The following is a 24,909-nucleotide window of genomic DNA, read 5'->3' on the forward strand; positions in this document are numbered from 1 at the left end:
TCCAATCCAGAGCTCAACAATAACGATTTCCTGCATGCCAAGGCAAAGTAAAAAGCCATGTCAGGCAAGTAAATCTAGCAGCTAACTTGCTGGAATGGGTAAGTTATACACAAAAAAAACTATTCAAACATTTTGATGATTGATTAATTGTTAAATGTTAATTTATCATGCAAAATGGGCAGAAAATGCTGTTTTCAGCCTCTTGAATATGGAGATTTCCAGCTTTTCTCAGTTAATTATCATATGAAAATGAATATCTCTGGACTTTGGACTGACAAAACGAGACATTTAAAGACATCACCTTGAACTTTTTTTCACAGATGTTGCAGCCCTCAATCAAACACTACAATCAACTTTAGTCTTTTTTGTTGTTTGATAACCGCTATGAAAAAAAAAAAACAATGTTGAGCCCTGCACAGTGAAGTAAAACAGTGCGTTCAGTTTGAAACAGCAGAGCAGAGAGGAGTTCACATCTGGCACTGCATCCCTCTGCTCTGCTGTCCACTCTTCTAGTCTGCCATGCAAACAACTTCAGACAAAAGGTACATGGAGTTCAAACATGAAGCCAAGGCTCCCACTGTGAAATACTTGAAGGAAACTTTAAAGTCTGCTCTGAATGGATTCAGGAAAGCTGTTCAGAGGGTGACGTCCTAACTACACAGTCCAAACAATTGTAAAGTTTACAATAAGTGTGAAAAGAAAAGGATGACTTACTTCTAAGATGTCGTTTCCGTTCAGACCATTTGTTCGGAGATGGTTTTAGATTATTCCAGTGAGAGTTAAGACGGCTGGATGTTTCAATCCGAGCCCTTCTCTCTCTGTCCGTCAGTCGCCTTCAGCAGGACTCACTGGGCTGATGTAAGACACCCCTGCACGTAGGAAAAAAAGAGAGGGAGAGGGAGAAGGAGGGGGGGGGGCAAAAAAACCCTCACATTCTGTGGATTCTTGGGAGAATGCCAAAGTCCCAGAATTCCACATGCCACACATAAGGTTTCAATTAGGTTTGAATCCAGCGCTCAATCAAAAAGCTTTCTTCCTCCTGAAAAGAGCCTTTCTTTTGACAGCTCGAGGCTGAAGCAACCATGATGCATGGCAACGTTACTGCTGAAGTCAACTGTTGCCACTGTATCGCTGTGAAAACAATTAATTGATAGAACTCATAATTTCAAGGAAACTGCCTTCGCTTGAATCAAATTAAATCTCTTGAGTTCAGCACAGAAAAAAGAGAATTGTTGGACCAATCCAAAAAAAAAACCTTCAGATCAAGTTAGATGAAAACAGCTGCTTTCAGTCAGATGTACTTAATAATCTCATTGCTTTCAAATCAACAGTTTGCGCTAAAGCAACTTAAATTTAAGGCAACTTAAAACTCACCAATTTTCCAACTCAATTATTTGCTTTACCCAAAAGCAAAATACTACTACTACGACTGTAGTAATAATATTCAGCAAAGTAGCTTTTTTATTGTTACTTCAGTGTTTCATTTTAGTTAAGCTAGTAAGTAAGTTTAGCTTAAAACTAATAAATATAATTAGTAATGCTAGCCTGACCTAATGATATCTGGCTTGGTTCAGTGACTTTACAAAAACTTTACCAACTCAATTTAATCAATCCAAGTCGAACATTTTATACCTAACATAAGACATTATTTGATCATTATAATTTTCTTGCATTAGACTTACCTTCTTCCGAAATCCCCAAGAGACAATTGTGGCTTAACTGCAGGGGGAAACATCTGTAAAAGTCATGGACATCATGTTGTTAGATGCACAGCACTAAGAGAAATCTAACTGACATTGTTTTACTGAAATAAGAATAGCAGGTTCAGGGTACAGGGTGTAATTTCAAGGTGTTATAATCCATAAAAGTAGACTGCCACTACTGAAGCAGAAAGTTGAAACTGAAGCTGAAACATTCAAAACATTACTTCAACTACTACTACATTTCTGTCAGGTGATTTTCGTTTTGCAAGTCACTTCACTGATGTTACTTGATATAAGTAATGTAATATAGATATTGTATCTCCCAAATATCTTCTTATCCTAAACCTACCCAAGTAATTTTTTGTGCCTAAACCAAACTACAACCATTTCACAGTGTTAATCACGTTAAAATGTTCTTTGGCCACATCAGATACAGCCGCTGCAGGGTACCTTGTGCCTCAGTATCAGTTGCCAAAAAGCAGTGATAATTGTTGGTATGTGACAAGACCATGTTGCAAAAATTTACTGATGCAAGTTTTCAGTTTTCTCAATTTTTCTCAAGTTTTATATTTGATTTTACAATGTGGATCTGCTGAGTCTGATCACATAAAACAAAACACTGAGCTTTGACTGTGTTAGAAATATGCGACCTTTTTGTTCAACTTAGTGACAGTAACACTGCAGTTTGTCACAACCTTAATAGTCAAACCAGACCCACGCAAAGTGTGAGTCAAGAGTCAGAGAGAGGTCGTCCTCTAATGACGTCATGAAGTGTGTTGTTTTGCTGCTGATGGGGCCTGAACTGTTTTACCAGACTAAAGAAGTTCAAGGGTTATTTGGTAATGTCAAGGTTTCAATCAAAGATGATTTGACTTTAGGTTTTTCTTTAGGAAGACATCCTACAATAGCTGGGAATAATTTATTGGAATTTAAGGGTTTTATTGCCTGCTTCAGTGGAAATTTTCTTCAGCTGTTTTTGCACTTTTTTAGGTATGCTAGCCCTAAATTTGCCAAAAAGGCAATGTTGGCCTGGTTATTGTTCCATCCTCTAGATTTTCTTCTTTTCAGTTACTAATCAATAAGGAGGTGGTGAAATGACAACGATTTGTCAGATTTCATATGTCAATATGACTTACAACATGCAACACAACAATACGACATTTAAGCTTCCCACCCTGAATGTGATTTTAGAGGAAAATGGCCACCGTGTGAATATGGTGAATTGTAGCTGCTAAACATCTGCTGTGAACATCTTAGCATGCTAGTGTCGGCATTTAGCTCAAGCACTGCTGCACAAGTATGACTGTACCTTAATCGTGTAAGATGTTGAACAGAATGTGTCTAAATAAAATATTTTTTCTTCACAGAACGTTTAAACTGTACGAAAAGCAAAATACAAACTAGGGCACCACCAGTAACTGAGTACGTGTTTTTCTACCGAAGTGTCCGTACTGCAGGTATTTTACATCATAGTGCAGTTTTGGAGCTGGAGAGCAAGAAAGAAAATGAGTCAGAAAGGAGCCACAAAGAATATTTCCTGAATAGCTGCAGCAGAGTTGCATGCTCTGGCCCATCTTAAACATAAACCATGTGCTGGAAACTCTGATTCAAGACACCAGGAGCTATAATGCAAAAAACACCGCCTGCAGACACAGGGCAGTGAAACTCACACATTCACATATTGTTTGCTGATTTGTCAGAAAACTTGATAATACTTATTTTGGTCGCACTTAATTTCACAGATCACTAAGAAGATGCAACAAGCAGCACTTTGTATCACATTAGACAAAAACTATAAATAATGTTCTTTGTTAAACATTAAGTGAACCCTTTATTAGACTCTTACTATAATTTATTAGAGACACATGAGAACAAAACTGTACAGGCTCTGTCTGCACAGTTACCACTGCGCTCTGGCCATCCAGTGCATTATCCTAATTGTGTATATCCATGTATCATGTATCCAAGAGCGACCCTCTTTAACTGAGCTGTAAACTAAAGTGTATTATTTCCCACTGTCAGACCTTTATCAGACTTTCTTAGAGGGTAATTTAGGACACATTACAACAGAACTGTACTGTAAACTAAAGTGAAATCACATATCTACAACGTCCCCATTTAAAAACAGTATGTGGACCAGATCTACAAAGTAAAGACCAAAATATAGAAGAAGATGAATATTTTGTCTATGGGTGACTGCAGACACAGTAGTAGGCATCGGTCTCGGCTACTCTGCCAACTGTATGTGTCTCAAGTAGCAGATGTGTGATTTCACTTTAATTTGCATGACGGTTCTGTTGTAGTGTCTCTAGTTACCGTCTAACAAAGTGTAATAAGGATCTTACAAAGTAGTCATTTCCAGAGACTGGATATTTTATTTGGGTCACAAAATAAATAAAAGATTACAGGAGAAATTGTGCAAATTTAAGGTTTATATCTGAAGTACACATGACATGTCAAATATGTATATTATATGATGAAAGGAAAAAAAATTAGAGCCTGATAATTCTGCCTAAATGCACTTCTTTTGTTTCATTTCTGAAATAGGCTAAAATGTCCTATATTGATTTCCTTGTGACAGGAAATAATGACAGGAAATAACATTTAACATACGTATACGCTTTCATTAACACAATTCAAGATAATATAAGGTGATTTACAATTTATAGTTTCATTTAGCAGATGGTTTTACCAAGGCGACATACATTTGAGAGCTGATACAACACAAGCAAGGATCTAGTCAGGAAAGAACAACATGAGTAAGTACCCTAAAGCAAAGTTCAAGTAGGTGCCTACAGGCATTGCGAGAGGGAATGCAAAAATTGCATAAGATGCATTGTTTTTGTTTTTTGTTTCTGCAGTCAATCAATTGCAGAGGTGTTCCCTAAAGAGCCGAGCCTTTAGTCTTTTCGTAAAGACAGAGAGGGACTCTGCAGATCAAACAGAGTTAGGTCAACTCATTCCACCACCAGGGTACTACACAAGTGAGTCTGGTTAGTGACTTAGGGCCCCATTGTGGTGGCTGGATCAGGCAGGGTGATGTGCTGTTCTGGTTGAAAACCAGACTTGTGTGACATTACTAGAGCTTGTATCAGACAGGTAGGGTCTAACCTTCCTGATGCTGTACAGAGAGAATCAGCACGACCGAGCAATCGAGGCCATATGGGCCTTGAAGATTAGTTGGTTGTCAATCATGATGCCCAAGTTTCAGGCAGACTTTGTAGGTGTGAACCAGGTTGATTTGAACTGGAGATGGATAAGGTCTATTGTGAACTGGGTCATGATATTTTGTCATTTTTCAAGTCAGCCCCCAGAAAACAGTGTAGGAAACACTGTGAAAAGGGTCTAATGATGCCTAATAAAGAACAGTATTTATATTTTTTTGATACAAATTTGATACAAAGTTCAGCTTGTTACATTTTATTAGTGTATTGTGAAATAAAGTGTGACCCTTATTTTTTAACTAGGCATGCACACAAAGCCACACAACACTGCACAGCAAATGCATAGTACATAGTCTGTAAATGTGCGCGCACACGCACACACACACACACACACACACACACAAAGACAAGACATTCAGTAGGTTTTCCAAGCAGGAAATTTCTTTAATAAAGATGATAGAAATCATAGCATATCTTAAAGCTGAATAATATCTATTCTTCAATGATTACAAGCAGAAAAGAAGCAGATATTATAAATACCCCCCACAGCCCGTACCATGTACCTCGATTACATGCCAGTAAGAAACATCTTTCTGATCATTTCCAGTCAAATGTTGTATAAAAATTACCAGGTAAAATGAGTAGATGGTCATTTCCACCTATAGAGCATCTATCAATACATATAAAAATAAGTCTCATAAGCAAAATAAATAGATGCACCAGTAGACTGCTTCATCCAGTCGGTGTGACAGGGATTTCGTCCTTCATCTCATGCTGTGTTCAAGTGCTCTTCAAAACAAATAGGAACTAAGTATGACATCAACATACAAAGCAAAGAAACCCTGGCGTTTAAAAGTAAACAACGCACCACATCTGGCTCGTTCATTCATTCATTCATTGCAGATGGCCTCTTTCATGAACACATGCACATGACATTTGTTATTGCACAGCGATGACATCACAGTTTCTCCCCATAAGCATTGAGAGACAAAGGGAGGTTGGTCTTTGGGTTGTCCCTCCATCTCTCTTTCCCCTTCATTGTCTAAACACCATTCTTCACCAGCTCGTGGACTCCCTTCTCGTCGATCATCAGGGTTGGATGAAACTCTCGTCCCTTCACCAACTCTTCGAGACCCTTAAATTAGCAAATGGCAGCATTAGGACCACGTTAGTGGGTGTAAAGATTCTATATACACATAAAATTTCTTTGACCAATAATTGGGTGTAGGAGAAAAAAATGGACTCTTAAGTACCGTGATTTGTTTTTAATTTTTTTAATGATTCCTGAATTGATTTTTTGATTAATGAACTGATTTTATGCAAAAAAAAAAAAAAAGAATATGATGTGTAGGCCAGGACATCTCTATATTTGATTTAAAATGGTATTTTGACACACATTTCAGCGTTACCAAATATTATATATTTGAGAATATTGTGATTTCAATAAAATTTCAATTAACTGTTCAGCCCTACTGACAACTGTCATTTACATTTTCAAATTTCCTCTTTAAAAAGAAATCTTTATAGTATCAACAGCCAATAAGCTACACTGTGTCATCATGTTTCTTCATTAAAGATGTGCTGCACACCACGAGAAAGTGATTGTGGAGAGTAAAAAAATACTGGTAAAATCACCAAGGCAATGAAAAACCATAGTATATTTAATGTAAACAGGGAAAAGAGCAGAAATGTGGTATACTTAATGTTAATAAAATGTTAATTGATGTTTCTTACAGGGATATAAGTCTGGACATTCTAGAGAAACATTTAAATAATGCATTACACTTTAACTTAAACTGATTTAGTCAACTAAAACTAGAGTAAAACTAAAACTAACTGACATTTTAGGCTGTCAAAAGTAACACTGGCATAGATTGATTATTTCAGGTGGAGAGCAAACCAGAACGTCTGGAATTTCCTTTTAATAGAATAGGCTTTGCCTCCTTACCTCTCCCCCATAGGACACCAGAGGGGAGATCTCACATTTGATTGGCAGGTCTGTTCCGTCCTTCAGGCTGCGTTGGGAAAAGGAATGAATTCAGGGAGGATCGGAAGAAAAACAAAAAGAAACAGAATGAGCGATTCTCTCATGACAAGGCAGAGGGACTGTAGTTGACAGAAGCAGCTGTGCATCCTTGACACAGCTGTTCTTCTACTGCGGCTTGTGATTAGAGTTCAAAAAGGCAGAGAATCAGAGCGTCATCATTCCCAAACACGACCAGTGATTAGTCCTCTGACCCGGAACAGACGTCCTCTAGAAGAAAACAGATGAACGACAGCTAATGTGGTGTCGGGGAACCTTCCACCACATTTCCATCACTCAGCTTGTTTATTTCTAGATACAGTCAACAATCGCTAATCACACATCAGGTACCTCAGGTGTTTTCTGCACACATAGCTGTATCATGAAAGTGAAGGAAAAGCTGAATGATTGAGGAAAAAGCACACCCTTTAAAGGGATAGCTCAGATTATTTCAAGTGGGGTTGTATGAGTTACTCATCGGCAGTCAGTGTATAGCCTAGAAGAAATGGTGGTCAACACACCCCAGTTTGAAGAAGCAGGGAAGAATACCACCATGGAAGCTAAGCAATGAACTGCTGTGGACAGAGTCAGCAACAAAGCATATTTTAGCCACTTAAAGAAAAGCTACCCTGATACTTCTGCTGCTTCTCCAAACTTTGGCATATCGACTGCGATCTACTGTAGGTTATGCACTAACTTTTGATATGCATCTCCTACAACCCCACTTCAAATAATCCAAACTATCCCTTTAAGAGCCTGAATAACATTCATGGGTGCCATGAATGTTACTGAAGCACATGCTCATTTAATAACAAGGAAGCAGGAGCACTGAAACTTAAAGGCAAACTAACAAGCAATGAACGGCTAGCCTTGTCATCATTATTTTACACACAAATCAACAAGTTCATGATCTGTTGCGAAGACGTCGCTGATTGCTAGAAAGTGTGGCCGGTGCCCATTACCCAGCATGCAATACATCATGTGCATTAGTAGCAACCATCTGAGGGGAAAATGATCTGTCAGCAGGTCATTATGACTGTACATCATCTGACCAGGATGCTAAGAGGACTGCATTTTCAGTTGTCTAAACTGATCCTTGCTGTCATTTCCTTCATCACTACCGGCTGTGGAGAGGCAGAAAAATGGCTGCTGACTGGCACGTGTTCCTCTTTTCAGTGGTAATGAAGGAAAGGGGACGCCAAGGATGAGAAGGAATGCTATATAGTGTTAACACGTCTGAGCGAGAGGGAAAGAGAGCCAAAACCCCATCACCATGCATTCAATACTGCAGGGGGATAATAATTACTTTCTGTTGCCATCATCTGTGACACTGCCTGCTGCTCCGTCTCTGGAAACATTGCACGGGACACACGGGAGCAAGGCCAAGCATGGGAGAAGGGGAAGTGAGAGTGTGAGGCTAAAAGAATATGATGTGTATAATACAAACAAAAACAAAAAGCCAATGCATGTACACAAAGTGTCGGGGGAGGCTTGGGAAGGTGCGAATGACCACAAGGAGCCCGTTTCTGTCCTCATGCCAAACCTGATGCGTGCGTGTCTTGTGTTTTAGGATTCTGTTTGTGGTCACCTGGGTATGGCGGGCACACGCCTGCCATTCTCGTCAATGAAGTGACCCCCAGCGTTGAGGACCCAGCGGTGGTGGAGGGACATGAGAGCATGTCTGGCTGTGGTGGGCGTGTCCTTTGCGTCCTGGCTGTCTGCGTTCTTCAGCGGGGAGAATTCGTCCTCCCGCAGCACCTCGTACACAACAAATGTTCTGTTGGACACACACAGCAGCATGTCAGCACATCGATGTACACAACAAAAGGTAGAGGTGCAAGAAATTGTTGATACTCTTGAGTATCATGATGTTATATTTTGCTTAAGATTTGTGGAGGTGGTTCATTCAGTGTTGTGTTTAAACCCTAGCTTTGTTATCTGTCTTCACTGTTCTGATTGCATTGAACAGGAAAAGATTTAATTACTTTATTCACGTGGTGTGTTCTTTGCACTTTTTAAAATCACCTTACTTACAGTATTGCAATATGTTGCAAAATATTGAATCATATGTATTCTATAGTCAGATTAGACATAGTATAATAAATAGTGATAGTAAATCATGTTAGTACAAACTAGTGGTTGATGGACAGAATCATATCAGAAAGCATTTTGATTATAACTCATTGCCAATTATCAAGCAAAAAGGCTAAACATTCTCTTCCTCCAGCTTTTCAAATGTTAGGGTTTGCTGCTTTTCTCTGTTTACTATTGCTGACTCTTCCTAAGTCCCACCCCTTTCTGTGCTCCAATAACACTTGAGTAAGTTTGGTACCTTGTGGATCCTCTGTCAACTGTCAACAATCTGCTATGAGCTCGGTTCATCTGCATTGAAAAGTAAACCAAATTTTGATGATGGTTTATAGATGTTGCTGGGGGGCTATAAAAATGACAGTCACGTCTTCAGTGTTATTTATGTTAGCAAAATACTAGCCAACAAGCTAGCTACTGATTCATAGATTAGCTAGCCAGTTAGCTAGCCTTTTGATCTTTAGCCACAACGCAATATTTATCACAATGTCAAATTTATAAAAGAGAAATCTGTATATATTTACTGTAATAAAGCATATAATGACCACAATATTTCATCAGAGATAAAGGAAACATGTTAAAAGAGACATTTCACCCAAAAATCAAACATACATATTTTAACTCTGGTCCATAGTGCCAGATTTGGAGAAATCAGCTGTAGATGTCTGCCTTCTTGCATACATGATGGAACTTGATGGCACTAGTCCTGTAGCGTTGAACAACAAAAAATAAATGATTGGCAGAAATCATGACTCAGTAGCTCAAAATAATCCACAGACCATGTTGTGAGCAGTTTCCTGTAGGAACTACTTTTTTCGGCAGTAGAAGAAAAAGGTTCCTACATGAAACTTCTCACAACAAAGTCTGTGAATTATCTTGAGTAACTGGGTCATGAGTTTGGGAAAGAGACACAGGTTTTTAATTTTTCATCTGCATGGTGCTTTGAGCACCACAGGACTAGAGCCATCTAGATCCATTATACTGGAGAAAAGGCAGACATCTCTACAACCACTATCTCCAAAACTCACACCAAAACAATCCAGATACATAAATAGCACCACAGGCCAGAGGGAAAATATGTATTTTTGATTTTGGCACAAACTGTCCCTCTAAGTTGAAATACTTGAGGTTTTCAAATCATCCACCACAGCTTCTTATCAGCAGTGAATTTTGTTAGTCTTAACGGCTGAAATAAGGGGGCCAAGTGGGACAGCCAAAGAGCTGCTGTGTGTCTGTACCTGTGCAGAAACAGACACTATTTGTGTATATATATTTGGTGTCGTCTGAAGTTATGTAAAACTGCAATATTAGGCCAAGCCACAAGCTTGGGACCAGCACCGTTCCTGAAGGCCTGATCCTAACTAATAAAAAAATAAAGTGTGAGAAATAAACAACATTTCTGGCTGGTGAATAGCAACCAAATGTGAAAAGCCTTTTGACAAAGACATGCATAATATGTGGCACATGTGGCCAAACAACAGACCAAACTGTACAGAGAAAGAGCAGAAAAGAGTCAGACTTTTTAAAAATCTGGTTGCACTGTGAGTCAGTCCATCTGGATTCTACTAAAGCTGCCAGTCTGACAGTCAGGGCACAACTGTAATCCATCTCATCAGCAACACCGAAAACTATTTCTCATCTTTTTTTTTACTTTGAAATACAGCGAATAAACCTCAAAGGAAGCTGGACATGTCTGCAGTGTTTTTCCATCAGTCAATCATTACAGGAATCCTTTCATTAGATGTAAAGTTCTATTAGTAGTGGCATGACTCAAAGCTGATGTCATGCAGTACTGGAGGAGGTGGAATGAGTGAACAGCTCATAAAACCTCCATCCTCCTGCAGAGAGCTTGGCAGCCTTGGTCTGCTGGACCAGACCTTGGAGCAATGGCAAGAGGACCGGGGCTGGTGGGATGGAGATCGGGACTGGAAAAAGGGGATGGATCATGCATGGAAGGACAGATCAAGGACCAGTCAAACCCCTGGGCCTGAAGGCCTGCCAGAAGAACATATGCAATCCAGCCACCTCTCCCACAGAGCATAAGATACTCATTGTATTCTTAGTACTTTAAGGCCCTTTAGTTTGAGGTGAGAGGCTGTCTGCTGATGCTGCCACACACTCCGTGCACTCTATGGAAAAAAACACACTGTAACTCACTTGGCAAACTGGAAGATGTCAAAGACAAACTTTTCCATTTTAATCCCATTTGGTTTGTCCGGTTTGATGAGTTGACCCTCTGCATTTACATGTGGGATCTTCTTCTGGGCCACATGGTGCTGCAGCTGTGGCTCGTACTTCCTGATAAGTAAACAGAAACAAAAAGCAAGAATGTAAATGTGCAGCAATTACATACATTTATAGTAATGTTGAGCTGCTGTTCTTGCTACAAAAATCACAACTGCTGAAAAAACAAATGCATTAAAAAGTGTGAATGAGTTCAGTGAGAATTTATCTTACTGCACTATGTCTCTGAGGAAGGAGAAGCTGAAGAAGTGATTGGCCACATTTCCTGCGTTGAACATCAGTCGTCCGTCAGAGCTGCGCTTCTCAGCAGTTGCCAGGGTAATCTCGCTGTACTCCACCACCTGATACCGCCCGTCCACCTTGCAGACCACACCCACCGCCTCTGTTGGATTGGTTTTCTCCACCACCTGGAAACCAAGAAAACTTTTTTGTATTAAAAAAAAACTAAAGTCCACATGTCCTGCAATATGCTAGGAATTAGCAGACCGATCACAACCTAACATGTATTTTATATAAAAAATGCACAGCAAAATGACACAAAAACATTCCCTAATGTTCCCCTTTCATTACATTTTCTGTAATAACAGCAGAGACGTTTAGAATGAGTACATATTGCTGCTCATGAATAATGAATTAATCAAAATGGGACTCTGCTCTGTAAACACTCAATATACAAGTTCTGCCACAAGGAGTCCTTCTTACATTAAAACAGTAACAAAAGATTTAGTTTGGTAACTTCATGAAGTGGTGTGGGATCATAGGAATTGGTATCTATCGCATTTAAACAACCATCATAGCTGATGAAAATCTATCTGACATAACTTTTCTGACTTCCTTCCTCACTCTTATCCTGACTTATCTATTGTTTTCCGGGATGTTATAGCAAGTAGCTAGCAACATCTGGTAGGAAACGTATCAAAAATATGCACAACAAAACATTCACTGATGTTCCCATTTCATCACACTTTCTGTAATAGTGGCAGAGTTGAAGTACATAATAACTTTTGAATTACAAATTAAGTCAAATGTTTACCTGAACCTACACAAGTGAAACATGATATTTTGACAACCACAAGCAACAAGGAGCCATACACTGTGAACTGATCTGCTGTTTATACCTGTCAGTTGTTTGTCAATGTAAAGTTAAGCATGTCATCCTTAAAACAAAATCCCACTCTTCTAAAAGTACAGTTTCTGCAGTACTGTCTGCCAGACTCCATTAACATATTGCTCAATTTTAGCATCATAAACCTCTAGTCCTTTTAAAAGAACATCAATGTTTTCTTATGACTCATAAATAGACACTTACTCATTCATCAAACATTTGGCATTAATTTGAACTCTAATTAACGTGAAAATGGCAAACAAAAAGAGACGTTATGCACTGGAATGGAAATGTCAAAGGAGAACATGCTGGCTCTAGTGTTGCTGTTGGAGGAGCCAGTATTTAAACTTATCATGCTTTCTTACAAATTATGGTCATTTTATGATTTAGTACAATAAATATATACATATTTATCCTTTAAATAAGACCCAAACAGTGCTACAAAAGGAACAGATTTTCTTAACTGTATTCCACTTCATACAAGCAGCAAGTTAAAGCCCTCTCCCCATCTGCTGGTTGCTAATGACAGAGTGGACTCCTGATGAGGGGGTTGGTGAACGGGGTGGGGTGAGGGGGTAGGGGTGGTGGTGAAGCCACATGAACTGTAGCAGAGCTTAGTAATTTATGACGGGAGGGTGGGACTCTGCTCTGATCTGATCCTTCCATCTTCGCTCCACCGCACAACTCGTAATGTCAAACAGGAGCGGGTCTGGACCATCCGAAGTTCCACACAGTTTAATATTTCAATCTATTCTCTGTTGGCTGAAAAATACTTACAGCATGATCAAATATATTTCAGTGTGGCGCTGCAGAGGGATAACATGCCTAGGAACAGTCAGTCTGAGTTGGTAACAAGAGCTTCAGACTCACTCTGGACTATCTAACAAGCATGACCTCACTTACATCAAAATGTAAACTGAAGCAAAACTGTGATGAAATGAACTGAGAATACAAACAAAACTCCACTCTGTGTTTTGATGAAGTTGCCATGGCAGGTAACATTTTTTTAATTGAATCAGGAGGACCTGCAGCAACGGTTGGTCAGAAACGTATGAATAACTCTGAGGTCATATCCCATTGCCCAAACAGGAGACCTATATAAAGCTAGACGACATGACAGCTCCTGACATGAAGTCAGTATTGGTCATAACTCCCACCTCCTCCATGTTAGCAGAGGGGACACGGGCCAAACCAATAAATCAAAGTAAACGCTGAATACATTTTTCCAAAATATGGTTTATGGTTTTAATTAATCACTTGATGATATAAAAAGAGGGTTTTACATCATGACTGACAGCTGAGCTCTTCTTCTAATTGAGTCGGGAGGGGTGTGGATCAATACCGCAGCTCCAATCCTGATTACTACTGTCAAGCTCCAAATGAAGACACCAGCACAAGATGGCAACAGCTGCATCCAGGACATTTTGGCTTAATTTTCTTTAAGTGGAAACATGTTGTCCATCTTTATGTAGAGTCAATGTACAAACCATCTACAGTTCCTTTTTAATGGTCTTTTATAAAATGTTGTCACTTAGTCATCTAACAAGGTCAAACAGTGTAACAGCAGTTATATTTAGTGTTACTGTAAATTTATATATAAAGTCTTTATCATGTCTTCTTTTTGTTGTGTTTTTTCCTACTGTCTTTGCTGGAACAATAGAGTAATGTGTCAATTTTATTGTTTTTGTTGATCATTACTATTAACGTTGTCAAAACAATCAATATTTTACCAGTACCACATATTTAAAAATAATACAATAGTAACATGTCATAGCATCAAAAATACTAAAGACGCTATTAAAACAGTTATCTGAAAGTGCTCCTTCAAGCCTTAAATTCAGTCTTTACTGTTCTGCCTGAAATATAACCTATTTTGTTTCTTTTTGTAGTGGTATCAAAAAAGGTACTGAGTATCATTTAATATACTGGTATCATATCAAAGTTTAATTACAAAAACTTTATATATAAAAACTTTAATTACAATCATATTATATGCAGAAGACAAAAAAGAAATCACTGCAACAACACAAGGACAAAACTGACTAAAGTAGCTTTGCCGGTGGATCCTGTTTCTACACTCATCTGAAACTGATGGACGTGTTCTGTGAGGAGCAACTCAACTATTTATTCCATGTGCCGTATGTTGGCTGTACTGATACATATTACTAGCCAAACAGTAATGAGAGGCTTGTGGAAAAAAAAAAGTTACAATTAATCTTGAATATGGTTTATTTGCTAGTGGAAAGAAGTTTTCCAGTTCAGCCGTTGTACTCTGAAAAGTTTTTTTCCTTCCTGAAATGAAAGTACACTCTGTCCAAAGACACTGTTTAGGAAAAAGTGGCATCTCCACATCACACTTGTGTTATCTGAGACCAGGATGAAAAGTGAAGGAAGATTCTGGGCTCAACCCTCAAATTTCCTAGAAAGCTGTAATGAATTTATTGCTCAAGAGGACAGGAGGAGACAAAGTGGCCTAGATCACCACCCAGTGGTCAGCTGTAGATGGTGCGGACATGTAAAAACAGAGTTACCGTGGCACCAAACTGGCCACACCTTTTAATACCAGACACACACTCTAAAGATATGAATCAACATCCGTCATCCTTAAGGACCTCCTGGAATTTAAACAAACTAGACTGACTGATCAGACTGGATCACATTCAGACCGTACAGCTTGACTGCTGACTCAGTTTGTCCATCACTTTTACACACATAGAAAATTATTTATACTTCCTGGTCTGATAAAAGGTAACTGAGCTTATCAGCTGCACAATGTTGAGGGATCATGTAACAAACCTTATGACATGAAGATAACACACCTGCTGCCTCGTCAATCTTTCTTAACTTTTCTTCTCTTAAAATGTAACGTAACATAAAAGAGGGTCTTTTTAATGCACAGAAAAATACAACCACTGACCCTAATCATTACAAAAATAAAAAATAAATTTAAAGGTGACACTTAAGGCGCCATCATGATTCAAGTTTTGTGATCCAGATGGGTCTGAAACCACAGCATTAAGAGCTTTATAATTAAAAAACAATCAGTTCAGTTTCCAACCTCATTAGCACTATAGTTCATCTTAAGATGTATTTAAACCACTGGGATAGTTTGGAATTTTTGAAGAGAGGTTCTGCGAGGTACATATTCATAGTCAGTTTATTACCTACAGTAGATGGCGGTCGGCACGCCCCCATTTTGAAGAAGCAGCAGCAGTATCAGTGGAGGAAGATAAGCAAGGTCAGCAACAAAACACATTTTAGCCACTTAAAAAAGTCCCAACTAAATAAATCAACATCAGTGTCAGCTATATTTAGAATATTTTCACTACTTTATCTTGCTGTCAAACAACCTTTTCTGATGGGAAATATTGCTCCAGACTCCTTTGGCAAAAACAGAAATTTTACCTTGCAGAGCACAGGAGTCGCTGTTCTCTCACTGCCTCGATTGGTTAGTTTGACTGTGTAATTCTGTAACTTTTGTGAATCCAAGCTATCCATTTAAAAAACTGGAGTCAAACAATAACACAAACAAACTAAAAGATCGGAGCAGCAGTAGACCAGCAATTCCTGTGATCTGCAAATTAAAATTACTGTTTTTGCCAATAGTTTGGCTGGTTTGGAAAGATCAATATCTGGCTTATATAGCAATAGTTTCCCATTGGACGCTGATATAGATTTTTTGGGTGGTCTTTTCCTAAGGTGGCTAAAACGTGTTTTGCTGCTGACGTTGTCCACAGCAGAACATATTTTAACTGGCTTTCAGAGGGGGCATGACAACCACCATTTACTGTAGGTAATATTCTGGTACCACACTTGCTGCAGAGACCAGGAATAATGAAAAAAAAAAAAAAAGAAAGAAAAAAGAACTTAAAGAAGACCAACCTTAGCTCCACAGTCCGCTCCCTTCTGCACACAGAAACCAACAAAGGCGGGGTCTGCCACTTTGACCAGGATGTTATCCACACAGTACACATGGATGAATTCAACCCCCCTCTGCTCCATGTCATCCATGATGCCCTGGTTCCCAAGCGCTCTGTAAAGACCCCCGTTCCCATCTGAAAGACAAACGCAGACACTCATTTGAAACACACAAACTTAACTCGAGACATAACAACAACACTGTGAATGGGGCCAAAAGGCACAAATCCTGTGTGGACTCACCAGGAGCCATGGAGAGCTTTCCTTTGCTCTCCAGGATGATTTTGCCATTGTAGTCCATGGCTGGTAGCATGCCCTGCTGGAAGAACACAACGTTTTCTTTCCCCAGGCCAAAATAGTTATGTTGTGAGAAGAAGTCCTTGGTGGACTCCATTGTCCTGCCGCTGGTCATGATGTACCTGAATGCAACACAGAAGGAGCTTGGTGTTGATTCATGCATTCTGTGTTTTCTTCCACTCCTTCCCACCCAACCAGGATAAAAGTATATGTCACATATAACTGGTACACATCATCTTAAAACTGAAGATTCATTTGATAAAGCTCAGCCCTGTGTGTCAAGTTTTTCTAATCATAAACCTGTAATAAACTTTGTGTTTTCCTTAGGCCCATATTAACAGTTCGAAAGTTTAGAGCGTGTAAGAGCTTAGAACACTAGAACACAGATGACTGAAGTATCATGATAGCCATTTCCATGCTCTCAGTTTTTGGACTGATGAGTCTTAACTTTCTAGACATACCCAAAATATGCAATTCCAATACTGTTTAGGAATCCCATTATGCAGAAATATTCAAATAGAATGGGTGAAAATAACAGTTGTGCAACATGCAAAAACAATGCATTGTTTTTGCCCAAACCTGTATGGAATTAGCATAAAGTGGGTGTGTCTGTAAAGGCTGGATCTTTGGAGAGGTTAAAGGGCACCTCTGAAAATTCCCCATGCCAGTTTTAACCTCTCCAAAAATGTATCCCAACTTTAAAGCATTATTTATCCCCTTCCCAAAAGTTAGTTTCATGTAGTATGATCTATGTGATCTCACCACAGCCTCAGAAAAGAGAGTAACATGGACCTCCCTGCAGAGTTAAAGAAGTTAAATCACCATAGAAGAGGGGATACAAACTCAGGAAAACCCTTCCTGTTAAAAGAAAATTTGTTCTTATTTTGTTCAATTCTGTAGAAAATTTCTTCAGCGACTCTTTATAGAAACAAGATTAACAACAACTTGACATCAGCCCAAGCCAGAAGCATATAAAGTTTCAGCATGACTGACAATAAAAATTAAACAACTTCTTTAGAGAATCAGACATGCTGAAGGTTACCACATTATGCCATTTATGACATATCTTCCAGTAACTGTTAAACCCTAACTACATTGTTGCTTAGCCTTTATGCAGTCCACTGCCTTCCTGATATCTCCATCTTAAACATTTTCAAACTGTCCTTGGATCTCCTCCACAGGGAACTAATCCTTTTCCAGTAATTCAGCTTCCATAACTGAGTGTCCTTTGATGCTGGCAGTGATTTGACCCAGTAAATCATTGTGGAAACACAACTAGGACAAATGGTTTTAGCTCCGATTAGCAACAGAGACACAGTATTTAGTAGCATAGATCTGCTTGTATTTTTTCAAATAAAGCAGCAATTCAACTGACAGGCACACTAACCAAAATGCCTTAGTCATCTCATGCCAAATAACGTTTCGTCTTACCAAGGAATACAGCACTTGACTTTGTGCCTCTGCTCAGCCAGCTGCTGCAGCTTCAATATGCGTTCAGCCTGGATCTGAAAGAGGGTTTTATGGGATGGCAGCCCCACATCGTACATGCCTTTGGGGTAAGAGACCCCCAGTCTGGTCCCCTGACCCCCAGCCAGCAGCAGGACCGCCACTTTACTCTGAGAGATGCACTGCAGACCTGAAGAAGCACAGAGAGGATTCAATTAACAAAAATAATAACACGAATATGTGTCCTATAAAGTGTATTTAAAGGGACAGTTCACCTCAAAATCAAAAACCAGTTTTTCCTCTGGCCTTTTGTGGTATTGATCAGTCTAGTTTGTTTTGACAGGAGTTGTCAAGTTTAAAAAATATCTGCACCCGACTTGTGGTGCTCAAAGCACCAAAAAATACATTTGAAAGAAAAAAAAATAGCTTTGAGAACCACATTTGCTATTTAGTTCCATTATATTTGAGACAAGGCAGACATCTCTACATTAGGCCTGCAACTATTGATTATTTTCATTGTTGATCAATCTGTCGATTACTTTCTCAATTAATCAATGAGTTGTTTGGGTGATGTCCTCAAATGTCTCATTTTGTCCACAACCTAAAGATATTTATTCATATTAATATTTATGAAGCTGAAATCAGAAATCTAGGGATGTTATGGATATTAAGTTTTTGCAGATCACTATCAAGTCTATCCTGCAATTAAAATATTATTCTGCGTTCTCCTATCATGATGGCCCACTGGCAGATGCAGATGTAAAATACAGTGCTTTTCAAAATAAAAGACAATGTTTTTCCAAATGGACACATTCATCTGGCAAAATAGGAAAACTACTGCTGCCAGGTTTTTTTCACCTTGGTCTTCACTAATTTGTCGTCATCGGGATGACAGCTCTTAAGATGGACAATTAAATTTGTAGTGTTGAAAGAATGTGATTGACTCCGATGCTAAGAAATCATTGCAAATAGCGACTTTGTTTATCAGTTTCAGACAGTTCAAAAACCGTTCATTTCATTGCAGACATACTCGCCTCATGAGCACAAAATTACAGCATCATCACATCGACAAAAATATCAGCATCAGCGATATGGATATTTAATTTTAAAGCCTTTATCTGCCAATACTGATTATATGCCGATAATTTTGTGCACCCCTACCCTTTTTTCTTAAAAAACAAAAAAACAAAACTCAAAGCGATTAATCGATTATCAAAAAAGTTTGAAATACCTAATTGATTAATTGTTGCAGCTCTACTCTATGGCCAATATCTCAATCAAACAAACAAACAAGATGGATATATAACACTACAATTAAGTAGAAACTTTGGAGTGAACTTTCCCTTTAAGATAGTGGAACATTTCTTGGCCTGTATATTGATATGATGGTACATGACACACAAGCACAATATCTAATCTCTAATGTTGGTCATAGTGCATACTTATTGCCTTTGAGAATCAATCTTTGATAAATAACAACAAACGTAACCACAGGACTTTGGCAAAGTAATAAAATAGCCCTAAACTGAAATATAACAACCCTGCCCTTGTCTTTACTGTGGTTTATTGGTCTATAACAGTTCCAGTTTATCTTATATAAACTGGTTCCAGTTTATCTTACATAAACTGCTGCTGCTGGTGCGTGACTTCATAGGCAACACACTTTCTTCTCACAAGAGCCAAAAGACAAAGTTTAGACCGGGCCTGCTAGACTTTGACTACTCTCTCAAACCTACAAACAGACACACACACACACACAACACACCCTTCACTCAGATTTGGTCCCAACTGAGCAGAGTGACCTCATGAATGAGGGTCAAGCAACAACGCTATTTACGTCAGGCACAAATCAAAACCAGATGTTCTCTGCTGCCCGCCTCTCTGTCATCCTCCCCCAGGACAAAAAAAACTCACTAAATGGTCAGACCCCCACTGCAAGAGAGGATTGCGCAAAGAATAATGAGTAACTGACTCATATGTCAAATCTACACAGGAGACTGAGACTAGGAGAAGTTTGTTTAGACAACCACACTGCAACCAAAGAGGGAGTTTCTGATGCTACTCAGTGTGAACAACAATATGTTTTTATTTATTTACAAGATGCATTCAAGTGAAGGGAATATGCCTGAGCAGCTCCACCATCATTTTCTGTATGTTAATTTGTTTATGAATACCTTTGTGAAATTTTAACCATATTTAGGTGGTGGCTTTGCAATAAAGAATGTGTTATATTTGCCATTTTTCTGTAGTATTTTGAATTGTCCTAAATACATCTAAACTGAAGATAAGCTTTAACATAAGAGTTCATTATACAGAACTGCTTTTATGTGGGTATAAAATACCAGTAACACAAGTTATCAGAACACCCACTATCCTATCTCAACATCAAAGAATCTGGGTTTCCACCATGTGATGTTTTAATCCCTTTCAGGCTTCACAGTCAGACACCAAGAAGTCTATTCTCTTCTCTCACCTGTGGGGCCATCACTTCATGTTTGAAAGTTGCTCAACAACAAGACTTAATTGCTAGACTTCCATCTCTTTAGAGGATTACTGTTTCCACAGTCACAACGCAAGTCTTACTTAACAACCGTTAATTGCTCACATGCCCTAGGGTAATGAAACCAACTACTGCTAAAAATATTTTCTTTGCTTCCTTATATCACCCAGCGGACTGAACAAACAACAAACAAACAAAGCTGTAAATGTTAAGGCTCAGACAGTACTAGTAAATGTTCAACCTTACCAGTAACTCAAGAGATTACTATTTTTTTTTTTGGCTGGATTGAGTGAATCTACCAGCCATTTGTATATTTTACCAGCATTTGACTTGTTGCTGATGCTAATTTTGTTACCTGGTCTTGATGCAGCTCACCTGCCAGTTCCCAGTCTTTTAGACTGTCCCTGTCCCTAGTCACACTCCCCAACACCTCCCGTGGCACCGGCTCCATGCGGGCATCCATCTTCTCCTGTTTGCTGTTGCTGGACGTCTCCATGGCATTCTTGAAGAATCCATTGATCTCCTGAAAGTCCATCCCCTGCAGTTCGTGGGTCAAGTCGGCCTGCTCAGCGGGGCTCAGCTCGTTACAGAAACGCAAGAGGTGAGACTGATCAGCATCAGCCAACCTCTGGGCGAGTCCACTGGTGCTTGGGTCCATGATCAACGGTGCTTTTTAATTTAACTCTGCCACACTGAAACACAGAGGAAAAAACAGGATGAGTTGTTACTGGAGCCTCATTTATACGACAGACTTCCGAACAATTTTGATCTGAAAAGCAGCTTACAAAGAAAACCCCATGTAAGTGGTTGGCAAACTTTGCATTAGCTTTATGAACAATGTGATGTGTTTGTCAATACATGTTGCCTGGCTTCAACCTCCTCTACTATAGCAGTGATCTCGTTCTCCAAAAAGTTTGCTTTTCTCTTTTGGTCCACAGCTATTTCTGAATAAACTCTCATTTTTGCTACATTATATGACAAGAAATCACTGTTTATAAGGCAAGAACCATCAGTTTTAAGGTAATTTGAGATTTATAGATCACAAGTGCTTGAATTGGGCATTTTAGGTCTCTGAGAATCTGCATAAGCAAGTTTTATTATGCACAACATTTTTAATGAATGAAACATAAATTGAAGTATAAATCTAGCAACATTTTTATAAATGAGGCCCCAGCGCTGTAGCTACCAGTGAGGATATCAAGTTCAGGTCCTCAGCCATATCTCTGGAAATGTAGAGGTTATAAAGACATGAAGAGAAGTTTATGTTCTACAATTACACACATATTACTAGAGCTGCAACAATTTATCCATTATTAATTGACTATTAAATGGATCACCAACTATTTTGATAATTGATTACTCATTTGCATCATTTTCTTAATTTAAACAAGATTATCTGATTTTAGCTTCTTAACAGTGATTTTTTTTTTTTTTTGTTTCTTCAGGTCTCTCTGACAGTAAAGTCTATATCTTTGGGCTGTGGGCAAAACAAGACATTTGAGGATCTCACCCTGGGCTTTGGGAAACACTGATCAACATTTTTCAACATTTTCTGAGATTTAAGGACCAAACAACTAATTACCTACTCAAGAAAATAATCAACAGATTAATCAATAATGACAACAATTGTTAGTTGCGGCCCTACATTTTAGATATATTGAGTTTTAGGCAGATTCTAGTATTTTTAGACTAAATGTGATTGTGTTTAAGCAAAACCAACTACACAGGTTTCATCACAATGAAAGGAATGTGGTATTCCCCCTTCAGAGATACATACCAGGCACCTGGGCATAATGAGTGCTTTTACATGTGCATGAGCATCCTGGTTATGATCAGGTTTTTGGAGTTGCATGGTTTCCATGTTATGTGCATGTAAATGTCATATCCTAGTTTCAGAAACCTGGATAAGGCCTTCTCCCAGTTTCAAGAAACCTGAATATGCTACCAGGAGTAGTATGATAGAGACCAGGATACTGTGGTGTGTAAACATCTTATGCTGGTTTCTGAACATTGCTTGCTGGTACAGAACAGAGTGGTTGAGGAGATGAGAGATCAAGATCCTGACACTGATGTGCCATGTAAACATCATTTCCTGAATAAGATCAAAATCAGGATACTAGGCTAAAAGCAATGCTTAATGGCAAGTCAGATCTTTCTTAGGTAGGTGGGGTTGTTCTGGTGAAAACTGGACTCATGACCTCGGTATTCCTACAATCCACTTTTACTGCTGGTAAAACTAGAGTAACCAGTGACATAATACAGCACCAAGTACGACATGTACATCTAGTATTGGCTGTGGAGGCAAAGCCTTAACTGAAGTAACTACTGTAATGTTTAATTACTGTTTCTTAACCCACACTGAGCAGCAAGGAAAACATCACACCTACTATATATACTGCTGGATGGGATATTTTATCATCTGAATAGGATGCCGAGGGTCATAATACACGTACTTTAAACTGATAGCTGTTGGACATAATCATGGCATGATTCTGATTTAAATATTCACAGTAGTTCAAATCTTTATGTTCCCAGAGGGCTGTGTCAAGTCCCCAGTAGGATTTTAAAGTTGAGGCTATCCTTGCCAAAACAACAGTAGATATGTCTCATTTAAGTCGTAACAGAGAGAAATTCGGTATTGGCATGGTGTAAAGAAATAGGCTGCTGTTAATAAGCTCTGGTATTTACAATAAGCGTGTTTCCTGTACAAATCAATCTTCAATCGTAGTATCAATCAATGCGTTTAGCCACCGTCTGTCCTCAGCAGCTGCAGCAGCACGCGAGTGACAGGAGCAGCAGCAGATGCTAGCAGCTAACTGGCTAACTGTGGAGGCAACAGTTAGTCGGTTAAAAGATAAAAGATAATATGAATGAAATGTTAGACTCTTACCTCTGAGAAGTGCTCCTCTTGGGTTTAAAACCATTAATGCCAGTTACAGTGTGGTTTCTTCTACTGGTTAGGACGCCTCCCACCCGGACTACACCTCCTGGTACGTCACGTTTGACGTGGCACTAGCGGCGGCGCTGTAAGAGTGTGTGTATGCTGCTGCCTTCAACTGCTGCTCGTAAATCTGATAATCCTAATCTCTGTCTGATACGTGGCCGTTCACCAGTGGTGGAAAGTAACTGAGTAGGTACATCTAGTCAAGTACTTTAGCAAAGTACAAGTTTGAGGTAGGCATTTTGAGGTATGCCTAGATAGATCCACACTGACCAAATGACAACATTAAAGAAAATATTTCATATTGATACATCAATAATAATGATCCATTAGTATAACACTGACAATAGCTGTTCAGTATTTGCAAAAGTATTTTTCTTTTGATACTACCATTTCTTACTGATACTTCTGTAAAATTTTCAGTGTAATGGAGTATTTTTGTTGCCAGTTTTACTGACAAAAAATGTTCATTGGCTAGTACAGTTAAAATGATGCTTACTTGTAAACAAAAGCCCTCTGACATGCATCAAACATGGAAAAGCAATAGTTTTTTTTTTTGTTTTTTTTTTAAGTCATTGGCATTGGTGGTCTGATCAAACTGTGAACTCATACTTCCTCCAGTCTTTGAAGTAATTAGCTTTTAAAATGTGTGATGGGTTAGTCTTAGTGTGAGGTTAGAAATTTGAATTTTACAGAAGCTCATAGCAAAGAAAATTATGATAATCAACACACACAGGGGCATGGACGACACTCAGGGTATAATGATGGGCTCTGCAACACCTAAGTTTCAGATGGGTCACTTGTGTTCTGTGTTTTAAGGAATGCAGCAGTTGTGGATGTATGTTTTAATATTTTGAGTATTCTACATTTGTGAGCATGAGCAGGTTTACTGAAGTTTACTGAACCTATACTGACACTTTCTGATGGGGAGGCAGACACATAATGAGCCCAGTTACGATTATCTCATCAGTCTCGTCAATACAGAACAGAAACTGCAACAAGTGTAAGAAAATTTCAAAACCCCCATAATGTCCACATTTAAACAATTATTTTATTGATGTCAACTATATATGAGTTCTTTAAATTAATCTGGGAGTGGGCTTGCAGTCTGCAAACATCTCGCCTGACCCTCCCCTTCGAAGAATTTACAATGGTCGTGGAACTCGAAACATCGTCTCTAGAGCCAGTGTTTGGTTTGTCTGTTCTGACCTACTCTGGAAACGTGTCAGTTTACCACGGTGACCTCCTTGGAAGAGGAACAGCACCATCTGTGAATGCAAAAGGCTTATTCAAATGAAAACACATCCATTCTTATTTTCAGGTGATTATAGCTTCACATGTTGTACATTTATCACATTTCAATCAATTTCAGTATTTAAAATCCAAGTAAGTGATGTTTAATTAAATAATTGATTCAATATTTGACTTATCTAAACAGCTGCTACTTATGTATACATATGAACATGTATATATATGTGTG

At 38.8% G+C, this 24,909-nt stretch overlaps 2 protein-coding genes across 4 annotated transcripts in view; both read right to left on the reverse strand.

The window, feature by feature from the left end:
* ddr2a (discoidin domain receptor tyrosine kinase 2a) overlaps positions 1-874 on the reverse strand; it is a 43,942-nt gene extending 43,068 nt beyond the window's left edge. For both annotated transcript variants that reach the window (XM_084722845.1, XM_084722844.1), the window contains exon 1: positions 715-874. The gene's annotated coding sequence lies outside the window, so the exon portion shown is untranslated. The remainder of the gene's footprint in view (positions 1-714) is intronic.
* Positions 875-5,286: 4,412 nt separating this feature from the next.
* Positions 5,287-23,525, reverse strand: uap1 (UDP-N-acetylglucosamine pyrophosphorylase 1). Of its 2 annotated transcripts, XM_084722846.1 has the most exons (11): positions 23,379-23,525; positions 20,864-21,180; positions 17,974-18,178; positions 16,489-16,664; positions 16,210-16,382; positions 11,436-11,629; positions 11,136-11,276; positions 8,479-8,667; positions 8,197-8,238; positions 6,816-6,882; positions 5,287-6,002 (listed from the first exon to the last, which is right to left on the reverse strand). In XM_084722846.1, exons 2-11 carry the CDS (start codon positions 21,144-21,146, stop codon positions 5,910-5,912), a joined length of 1,563 nt encoding a protein of 520 aa, XP_084578972.1. In that variant the 5' UTR covers positions 21,147-21,180; positions 23,379-23,525; the 3' UTR covers positions 5,287-5,909. The 2 variants fall into 2 exon arrangements, with proteins under 2 accessions (XP_084578972.1, XP_084578973.1); XM_084722847.1 differs by lacking the exon at positions 8,197-8,238.
* Positions 23,526-24,909: the final 1,384 nt, after the last annotated feature.

Source organism: Lutjanus erythropterus, chromosome 7 (assembly GCF_056507025.1).
Source record: "Lutjanus erythropterus isolate fLutEry1 chromosome 7, fLutEry1.hap2, whole genome shotgun sequence".
In the NCBI taxonomy this organism is placed as follows: Eukaryota; Metazoa; Chordata; class Actinopteri; order Lutjaniformes; family Lutjanidae; genus Lutjanus; species Lutjanus erythropterus.

Excerpts from the sequence above, each read along its gene's own strand:
- uap1 (XM_084722846.1), bottom strand. The coding sequence starts at position 21,146 with ATGGACCCAAGCACCAGTGGACTCGCCCAGAGGTTGGCTGATGCTGAT. Across the intron at positions 16,383-16,488 it reads AAAGCTCTCCATGGCTCCTG|ATGGGAACGGGGGTCTTTAC; the intron begins GTGAGTCCACAC and ends TTTGTCTTTCAG. Across the intron at positions 6,003-6,815 it reads TGGTGTCCTATGGGGGAGAG|GGTCTCGAAGAGTTGGTGAA; the intron begins GTAAGGAGGCAA and ends TGCTAATTTAAG.